Source organism: Eucalyptus grandis, chromosome 3 (assembly GCF_016545825.1).
Source record: "Eucalyptus grandis isolate ANBG69807.140 chromosome 3, ASM1654582v1, whole genome shotgun sequence".
Taxonomy (NCBI): domain Eukaryota; kingdom Viridiplantae; phylum Streptophyta; class Magnoliopsida; order Myrtales; family Myrtaceae; genus Eucalyptus; species Eucalyptus grandis.
In genome coordinates, this window is record NC_052614.1 from 43,077,319 (window position 1) to 43,087,795 (window position 10,477).

At 37.8% G+C, this 10,477-nt stretch overlaps 1 protein-coding gene across 1 annotated transcript; it reads left to right on the forward strand.

The window, feature by feature from the left end:
* Nucleotides 1-339: 339 nt before the first annotated feature.
* LOC108956979 (probable serine/threonine-protein kinase PIX13) lies at nucleotides 340-5,698 on the forward strand. Its single transcript, XM_039308203.1, has 6 exons — nucleotides 340-408; nucleotides 568-878; nucleotides 4,107-4,242; nucleotides 4,431-4,564; nucleotides 4,971-5,094; nucleotides 5,231-5,698. Exons 1-6 carry the CDS (start codon nucleotides 345-347, stop codon nucleotides 5,563-5,565), a joined length of 1,104 nt encoding a protein of 367 aa, XP_039164137.1. The 5' UTR covers nucleotides 340-344; the 3' UTR covers nucleotides 5,566-5,698.
* The last annotated feature ends 4,779 nt before the right edge of the window (nucleotides 5,699-10,477 follow it).

The window sequence follows — 10,477 nt, forward strand, 5'->3', positions numbered from 1 at the left end:
TGGTCGCCTCATCACAATCCCTCATCGCCTCGCCTTTGGCCTTCCATCACAGCCGCGGCTCAGTCTTTGCACTTCCTGTGCCACTCCCTTACTATCACAGCCTCGCCTCCGATCCCTCGTGGCCTCACCTCTGCTCCCTCACCTCGCCTCCACCCTCCATGGTCTTCTTCAACGATCCTCTCTATCGGACACACATGTCGGAACGTGTCGAGAAGAGTTGAACATGTGTCGGAAAATTCGACACATATTGACATCATGTCCGACACGTCGTTATGTGTCGTGTGTGACATGGAAGCTCTAGTAACATGTCCGTGCTTCATAGCTTTCCGTTGAGAGAGAGAGAGATGGGGGTGTGCTTCGGTACCCCTGACTTCCCTACTCCTAGCTATGCTGGTCATCTCAAATCAGGTACCCTTCAAATTTTTTCCTAAAGTGATCTTTATCTTTACATCTATGTAGTCTCTATAAAATGAATCTTTGTGCTTCAGATTGGAGTCGTTAATGTTCTTCTTGTTATCGTCTGAAGCAATTTTCTGTGTTCTTTGTTTTTCTTTTTTGAAACTACAGGAGCGAAGTGGAAAATCACAACTTCATCATCTTCTGCAGCCAGCAATAGCCATGACTTGCTAGCTGCCCGCGACAAAAAGGCCTTCGGAGATGGAAAGATTGAGGCAGACCCCAGCTTGACCGTCTTCAGTTTCGCAGAGTTAAAAGAGGCAACCAAAAATTTTCGAGCCGATGCGCTGCTTGGAGAGGGAGGATTTGGTTGTGTCTATAGAGGGACGCTTCATGGGAAGCAACAGTCTGGAAGGACAGAAACTATAATAGCTGTGAAAACATTAAACCCGGATGGTGCTCAAGGGTATAGAGAGTGGCTGGTAAGAACTAAGTCGTCTTCAATTCCTTTCTCGGAATATAAGTACTTTGCTTTGTCAATTACGAAAACGAAGCAACCCAAATGCATGATGGTACTAATGGGAGCTGGGATAATTATTTAAAAAGTTCTAAATCTATTGCATTAGTATTAGTTCAGTTTAAAACCTTTTAATTTGACCAATTTAGTTATAAACCTTTTCAGATTGGTACCAATAGTTCATCCGGCAATTTAGGCCGGAAATATGTGACATGGATGCCGATGATCCTATGTATTGCCGACACTGACGTCAACATTTTAAAATAATTTTTTTGCTAATTTTTATTTTTTTTCCTTTCTTTGGACTGTGGCCGGTACTGGCCATTGTCGGCAATCGACCACAAGTGGGGGCTGATGAGGGCATTGAGCCCTTGCCGCCCCCACCAAGTCAGGCAAGAGCCACCCTCACCCAGGTTGCAAGGGTCTCACCGTCGCTAGATCCGGTGAGGGTTGAGCCCTTGCTAGACTTGGCGAGGGCTGCAAGGGTCTCACCCTTGCTTGTGGCCAGTGAGGGCCATGACACCCTTGCCAGCCCTTGCTGTGGCTAGTCGTTGATATCGGTCACAGTCAAAGAAAGGAAAGAAAAAAAAAGGAATAATAAGAAAAAAAAATAAAAATAAAAAATTTAATAAATGATATTTTTAAATGTTCACGTTAATGCTAGCGATGCAACGTAGTATCACTGGTGCGTCATTGATTTCTGGCCCAAATTAGCCGGATGGATTGAATTAGTACCAATGTGAAAAGATTTAGGAATAAATTGGTCTAATTGAAAGATTTAAGACTATATTGGTACCGATGAATTGGTTTAAGACTTTTTTGGTACTTTTACCGATGGGAGCTTGTCATGCCCAACTCAGTTATGTCAATAAATATCCTTGTTGTGAAAATGGTAGAAGCAGAAATACTAGACAACCTGAATTTATATGGCTATATAAACGCAAATCCAAATGTATTTGAAGTTGATTAACCCAGGATTTCTATAAGCGGTGGCCTTGCCTTCCAATTTTGTTTCTGAAAGGGCGCTTGTAGTATTGCATCTGATTTTGGTTATAGAGAGATCAGATAATTCTGAGAGTTCATTGATTGCCTTATCGGCATTGTTAGGTGCAAATTGATGGCAGTGGGCGACAGCAACACTATTGTTGGTGCCTGACTAAGTAGTGTTAATTGTGTGGTGATATTACCTAAACGTATGTTCACGATCTTCGTGCAGTTTTCAGTTCTCTAACCCCCACTTGAGTGGACATAATGCGCATTATTTGAATTTAAATGAAGTAAAAAAATCTAAGAAGCGATTTTGCTTCAATCATTCCGATAGAAAGGAAAGATCAACGATTATTTACAATTGAAAATGCGCTTTTGGTTTTGTTCTTGAGATTATTTGGTGACTATGGTCCTCGGCAAAATACATTTTAGGGCTCCATTTAGTTAGCGGTGATGAACTTTCTTTTTGCATTTCTTATATTTTGTAATTGACTTAGTAAACCCATGCCGCGTGTGTGGCCATTGGCTTGTATGATGCTAACTATTGGAAGAACCTAGTAAGTGCGATTCGATTGCAAGGAATGAAGAAATTGCGCAAATATAAGTTCAGAGTCTTCCATCCATGTAATGATCAACCTTTTCGATGTGATCATAGCCCCTAGGCAACTTCATCTTTCTAACCTTGTTTGACTAATGCAATGCGGTTCTTTTCATAGTGAACTTGTTTTCTTCTTCCTTCGAGCGAATTCTGCTTCTATATTCAAGAACTGAAACAAATTGCAATCAAACCATATAGGGTGGACACACCACTGCAAGATAAAGTCATCAGTTTGGTCGCAAATTATAAACGGTTTTCAGTCGCAAATTCCAATGATTCTACATAGCTACTACTGGTTCATGCGAACTAGATATTTTCTACAGAGCTGGTATGACTTGAAGTACATTTTACCAATATTGATATGTATTTTATATTACAGGATACACAATGACCATGAGTCTTCAATCAAACTACTAGGGGTGAGCATGGTCCGGATTGGACTAGTCCACTCTTTAACCCTAGGACCAACCCGCACAGTACTGGTTCTCAATTTTTGGGATCGAGGATTGACCCTATTGGGCTTAGGACCGAGGACCGGATCAACCCAATGGATTCGGTCCGATTCCAGGGTCAACCCAGAACCAACCGATAATTTTTAATTTCATTTTTTGTACTCTTTAAAAAAACGATTGAGGACCGGACTGACCCAATAGGTTCGATCCGGTTTTAAGGTCAATCCAAGACCAACAAATAATTTTTTATTTCATTTTTTGTACTCCTTGAAAGGACAACCGGGATTGTACCGACCCAATGGGTTCAATGATGAACGAGGTCGTTAAGAAAGGCAAGCGATGAGGGTCGAGTGGAGTGAGCGTCGAACATAATGAGCATCGAATATCGAGCAGGAGCAATAAACCAAGCGAGCATCGAGCGGCGAGAGGCACGAGTGTCCTAAAGTGAGCGAGGCGAGTGTCGAATGGCGAGCGGAGAAATTGTTTTTTTTCGATTTTTGAAAATTGAAAACTAAGAGGACAAATAAGACACAAGAGAACGAATACTAAAAGAGGATGCCATAAGGTGCCTTTTTGAACACCGTGAGGATTTCTCACAAAAATATTTTCCTCATTCGTAAATTATGACTATTAACGTCGTAAAAGATATTAAAAACCTAAGTTATTAAAAAATAATATAAAATTACTTGAACTCTTTACTAAATAGTTGTTTAATGTTGATGCCGTTTATTTTAAGGTTTTCTCTATATAAAAAAATTATATATATGTAGTCGGGGTTGGACCGACCCGGACTCTTAGGATTGAGGACCGATCCGCACAGTGCTGATCCAAAAATTCTAGGACCAATGACCGACCTAGTCTCCCTGGGAATCGGACCAGGACCGGCAAGGTTGGGCCAGTCTAGGGTCGGTCCAGGGTTGACGCTCACCCCTACAAACTACTAGTTAAACTGAACATTTCATTGGAAATTAGGTCTTAGTTCCCATTATGTACCTTTTGTTTCGATATCAACTATTCCATTGTGATTGTTTCGTTTCTTTGACCATTTGAAGCTTAAGGAGAAAAACATCTACCTGGTTTAGTGTGGGGGCTTACATTTCTTTCATATCTTTTACTACTGACCACGCGTGAGACTCTTTTGCTTATTTTCGTGCAGAGGGAGATAGCCTTTATTGGAAGGATATCTCACCCTAACCTTTTCATTCTCCTGGGATTTTGTCACGACGATGAAAATTTAGCTCTTGTTTATGAGTTCATGCCAATGGGCAGTTTGGAAAACCAGCTATTCGGAAGTAAGTGGTCTAACCACTCTGTAAATTTCGGAAAAGTCTCCTTAAGGATGCCAATTGTTTAGCATATCTTCTTGATCAGTTTATAGTCATAGTCGATGCATGTGCTAATTTCAAATTTCAGGCTGGTTTGAACACGTATTTGCTTTTAAGAATTACTTACATTTTACATTGTCATTACTCTGGTACAGAGGGCTCTACAGATCATCTTTCATGGGATGTACGCCTCAAGATTGCGGTTGGAGCTGCCAAAGGCTTGGCCTTCTTGCACAGTTCTAACATGATACACAGGGATTTTAAAAGTGCAAATATTTTGCTAGATGGGGTTATTATTTATCCTTCTTATAATGATTATGGTCCTGTATCACAAAATTCATATGAAATCTATTATCATTCTAGTCAAATTCTTTGGAGAAGGATAATGATAACGTTGATATGCCTCGTATCTCCCTTTGAAGACCTGATATTTTGTCCTCTAATCAGGAGAAAAGAGTCATAATAGCGAGCGGAGATCCCATGTTTGCCTTTGCTCAACTGATGGACGGGTTATAGTCGATTGCAAATTTATCATTCTTAGATTTGATGTTAAGTTGAACCCGAGACAAGACCCTTAACCAGTCCCCAGTTGCTTTTAGATATCTCCATTTTGTTTTTTTGCTAGATTTACTAGAGTTTGCAATTGATATATAGGCTGGAAACCGAGTCTAATCCACTGTCCGGTTCTTCTGCAGTCTTACACGGCCAAACTCTCGGACTTTGGATTGGTGAGGTCTGGTCCTCTAGACGACAAGACACATGTTTCAACACAGTTTATTGGTACCGATGGCTATGCTGCACCTGAATACAAAATAACCGGTAATTTTTCCATTGTAAAGTGCTTTTTGGTGACTTAGTGCTGACTGTTGCTCGATCTTGAATTTTGACAGTAATATGGGGAAGTTATTTTCCCACGTTTCGCTGCAACATCACATATGACTCTTGGATTTTACAGGGCATCTGACTGTAAAGAGTGATGTTTATAGTTTCGGCGTTGTGCTGCTTGAGATACTAACAGGTTTGAGGGCGTGTAACCCACGGTCTCCAACGGGCCTGGCTACTTTAGTGAAGTGGGCCCTACCACACTTACACAGTGAGGGAAAACTGAGTACTATAATGGACTCGAGATTGAAGGGTGAACATTGTGAAGAATTTGCATTCCAAATAGCACAACTAGCTTTAATATGCCTCAATCTAACTCGTAAGCTGCGCCCTTCCATGTCTGAAGTCGTGGAAGTACTAGAATCAATAGAAGCTGCCAGTGTCAATAGAATACTACCGAATGCTTGAATTTATTTGTTATGTTGTTTGGATTTCATGTGATGGGATCAAAGTCTGTTGCTTCTTGGGATTAATCTTGGGCTTTGAATGTTGAATGTTCTTTTCCATTGTACCCGGTAGTAACTAGGTGTTGTGTTTTCTTGTAAGCTCTTTGGAATATTCGTACGTATCTATCATTGGGTGCATCAACTTCTAAATTGAGATGTTGTGATTACATTTTCTTTAAGAGGGGAACGGTTTTTCGATTTCGATGGCTAATCCTCAATTTTGTTAGCAATCTGAGGTTTACCAAAAGAAGTCCGTAGCTCTTCAGGAGTCCGGGATATTTTGTTTCTCTTCATGCTCAGGCTTTGAACGTCAGCAAAAGCTCATTCCTATTGCTGTCAAGAATTTGTTCATGTGGCACTCGGCCCGACACCAATCTCCAGGAAGAATTACGCTGTTCGGTACATTCTCGTCGTTATTTTTGAGCTCTGGGACAGGGTTGGGTTACTGATTGAGTCATTTAAAGTAAAGAGCTGCCCAGTTGTCCATTCCAATTGAACAAGACATGTAATTTGGTGCTATTTTGTTGCAGCTAAGACATGTCCAATTGTTTCGTTATCTTTTCCTGGTTTCCTGGAACATAGATAACAAATTGGAGGCAGGACTTGAGCAGAATAATATAGGCTCAATCTAGATATAGGTTGTTGAACGTGGAAACAACAATACAGTGTCAAAAACAGAAATCACGGTATACAAAGATCTATAGGGATTTGGAAACCGAAATCTCGACACATGACTAATGTTAGCTAATTAATTTTTGATTATCGTAATGTATATCATCAGGTGCCTATGCTAAGCGACCGTTGCTTACGTATGAAGTATGAACAAGTTTTTAGTTCTATAAAAAGTTGCACTTCTTTTTTGGGAGAATTAAAGTATCCTCGAATTGTGCAAGATTACATGCTAGTATTAGATAAAGTTGAATTGAAATTGTCTCAAAATGTTATCTATCGTATTTCTATCTCATGTAGGACTAGACATGAAAAGAGTGCACTTAGGGTTGAGAAGCGGTCTCGTAATGTGAATCATAATTTATATTTAATCGTGGGAACTTCGTTTTCATTTATAACCAATAACTTATCTTTATGGACGATAGCTTGATTATATAGTCCGCAATCATAATTTGAAAATAGTAACACTCAATAATTAATTAATTAATTATAGATGACAAGTTAGTATCATTTATTCAAATATTGTAATTTACCTCCAAAGTCTCCTAAGGTTGAACTTGTCCAGGCATGCTCTTTCGCACACATGCATTGGGTTTACTGTCACACTCCAAAACCATCATGAATGGGGGATGACAAGGCCGTCCTTCCATTTGAAAAACGCTGCCCCAAAGCTCCCAAAATCCAACTCCTAAAAGTCTCCTCGTCGATATTGCTTTCGTACTACTCATCGTTAGGATCTGAAAAAGATTGGCAAATAGAGGGGTGAGCAATCTCAACTTATTGAATAGTGCATTTTTTCTAAGCGGATCGAGTACTCACTATGCATATTTATAAATCAAACCACAACTCTCTTAACTCAAATCTACGATATAACAAACATAAACTAAAAGAATAAGTACATATGCTTAAATATCAGAAATAATCATTTCACAATAATATCAAAATAACCATCAATGGTCTAATCCATTGATTAATCTCATTAATTCACGTGCCAATGGTCCATTCAATTGGTTAATCTCATGCCACATATCAACAGTCTAATGAAATTACACATCGATGGTCCATTCCAACGACTAATCTCAAATTATACATCAATGGTCCATTCCATCGATTAAACTCATATCATGTGTCAATGGTCCATTCCATTGACCAATTCATTGCTCAATATCAAACCATGGTCACGATACAACGCCTGGTGACGAGGCGACCAAGATTCCCCTCTTAGCAAGGTCTTCACCTATTATTAGTTTGTGACTCGGCCTACAAAGATATTCTAGACTAGTATGTGCATACCTACAAGCCCTTCACTGGGCTCACAACGATGTTGAGCTTTAATACCAATCCAGAACAACACTATCCACAATACATAAAACCAAATCCATAAATCTGGCTACGTTTGGTCGTCCGGATTTCTAATCGGGATAGGATTGGATAGGATAGGATATGAAATCCTGGGATTTTTTTTATATCCTATCTATTGTTTGGTGGATCGCAGTATTAAAGTCGGATATGTTCACATCATATCATATATATATATATATTTTATATAAATAGTATATTATTATAAATGAACCTAAATGTTCATAAATGGAGATGATGAAAATCTCTTGTAACACTATTCCTTAATTTATTTTTATTTTATTTTTCCTCTTTTTATATTATTTTCTTTATTATTTCTTTTTTTCCCTTTCATCATTCTCTAATAAAAATTTTATCAAATAGTAAATTGTACTAACATACCTAAAATACAAAAATACCTAAAATATATAATAAATATAAATATTTAATTTATATATTGAATGTTTATTATAAGATATAATTAAAGTTGAATATATAAATTAAAATATGATTAATTAAAAATAATTTTTATTTTTTATTATTAATTTCTTAAAATAGAATTTAAATATTATTTATATTGAAATATAATTTCAATTTTGTTAATTTAATAAGTTTGTTATTTGAGAAAAATAACTTTCCTATTATGGACATTAGAAATCATATCTACATTTATCCCACCTCCCCCATGGGATAATTTTATCCTGTCTATATCCCCCTTATATCCGACTTTATCTTGTCCTGAGTGAGCACCAAACATAGGATATGATAAATCATATCCTATCCCGAATTTTATCCCGACTACCAAATGTAGCCTAAATCATTTCATATTCACCAAAAGATTTCACAATTCAACTTATTTGCCAAAAATACTTTTCATAAAACATTCTAAAATAATTTCAAGACTCGTCTCATAAATCAATTTTACAAATCAAATCAAATCAAATACATTTCAAAAAGTTTATCACAAATCGATATTTATATAACATTCCATAAACCATCTCAAAGTCGAACTTTTCGTAAAAATGTTTCACAAACCCAAAACATGTAATATTTTTCAACTTCATTAATCAAACATAATATATATTTCCACCAAAAAGTTCTCACACTATTCTCAAATACCAAAGCATAGTAAATGCCCGATCTAAATTTTATACAACAAATATACTTATTCATAACTCATAAAATATCGATCCTTTATCATTTAAAAAATATGAGCTTATAAATTCTTAGAAGAGATAGCACCACTCACCTTGAAATACTTACGATCAAATAACAAGCGTTACTCAAATTGTTGAACTCGCGATCCTATCAAATAAACGAGAAACAATGAGAGCACTTAGAAAACGACTATGACTTGACTAAACTAAGCGTGAGCGATTAGAAAACGACTCCCAAGCACCAATAAATTGCTCAACCAAAGCAATTACTCGAAGCCGCCCATAGCGCAAAGCTTGAGCACGGAACTTTAGCATGCCATAATTTTTTCCACCGAACTTTGTTTATGTTATAGATGAAGTCAAATATTTGTTTTTAGGGGCTTTTTTGTCTTTTCTATCAGATTTGCTTTTAGGTTAAAAGTGATACTTTTATATTAGCGATGGCAAAAAAAAACCCTAGCTGTCAAGATGCTAAAAAAAGGAAATAGAGAGGCAAGAAAAAGAGAGAAGAAAAAAAGTGAGTTTTTTTTTTCTTGATGAGGGTTCTCAATCTCTTTATGCCCCGATCTTGAGAGAAGATCGTCATTGTATTCCAACTTTTCTAAAGTCTAGTGGATTCGCAGAGTACTTCTGCGCGGAGACGTAGCCTAGGTTTGGGTGAACTTCGATAACAAATTTTTTGGCATATTCATCTGATTCTGCTATTTTATTACTATATTATGTCTGGTGAATTGTTTGCAAGCGTTATTTTTGTGGAATCGACATGCAATTTCGTAACAACTGGTATCAGAGCTTGAGTTGGCTAATCGAGAACATCGAGGATTTTTCGGTGACGTTCGATTGAAAGCAAACATGATGGCAGAAGATAAAATCAGAATCGATAAGTTCCATGGGGAGGCTTTCGGATGGTGGAAACTACAAATAGAGGATTATCTTTATCAAAAAGATCTCTATGCACCACTTGAGGGTTGGAAACCCGAGATGGCGGAAGTGGATCTGATAGCAGAAGCCGGATGGAAAATTCTTGATCGAAAGGCATTAGGTGCGATTCGTCTAGGGTTGACGAAAAGACAGGTACCACATCGCGAAAGCAAAAACTGCAAAAGAAGCCATGGATATTCTAACGAATATTTATGAGAAGCCGTCCACATCAAATCGGGTATTTTTGCTGAAGAAACTAGTTAATATGAAGTTATCCAATAGAGGTTCTGTGGTAGAGCATATTAATAGTTTCACGCAGGTCATGGGTCAATTAGAATCCGCATGCATAAATTTAGATATGAAGCTTCATGCTTTATTATTTTTATGTTCTCTTCCAGAAAGCTACAATACCGCAGTGTAGGGAATATCGAGCACCATGAAGGATGATTTAACTCTTGATGATTCTGTGAGTAGTATCATGGATGAAGAGATGCGAAGGAAAGTCTCAGGTGGAGATAATTTTTCTGTATCTACATTTTCAACGGTACTTGCAGTGGAGAACCGTGGAAGAAGTAAAAGTAGAGGAAATTTCAGCGGGCGTGGCAGATCACAATCAAGGGGTAAGAGATAGGTTGCAAAAGATGAGTGTTGGTTTGGTCACAAAATCGGACATCGGAGGTTTCAGTGTGAAGTCTACAAAAAGAAGCAGCAAGATGAGAATCAAGGAGCTAATGTGGTTAGCGATGAATCTTTGCTAGATAACTTGTGTTTGTCTGCAGGGTTTGACTT

What these genes read in the sequence shown, in the direction of transcription:
- LOC108956979 (XM_039308203.1), top strand. Translation starts at nt 345, where the DNA reads ATGGGGGTGTGCTTCGGTACCCCTGACTTCCCTACTCCTAGCTATGCT. An exon ending in TGCTGGTCATCTCAAATCAG is followed by an intron (nt 409 to 567) that starts GTACCCTTCAAA and finishes TTGAAACTACAG; the next exon opens with GAGCGAAGTGGAAAATCACA. An exon ending in CAAATATTTTGCTAGATGGG is followed by an intron (nt 4,565 to 4,970) that starts GTTATTATTTAT and finishes GTTCTTCTGCAG; the next exon opens with TCTTACACGGCCAAACTCTC.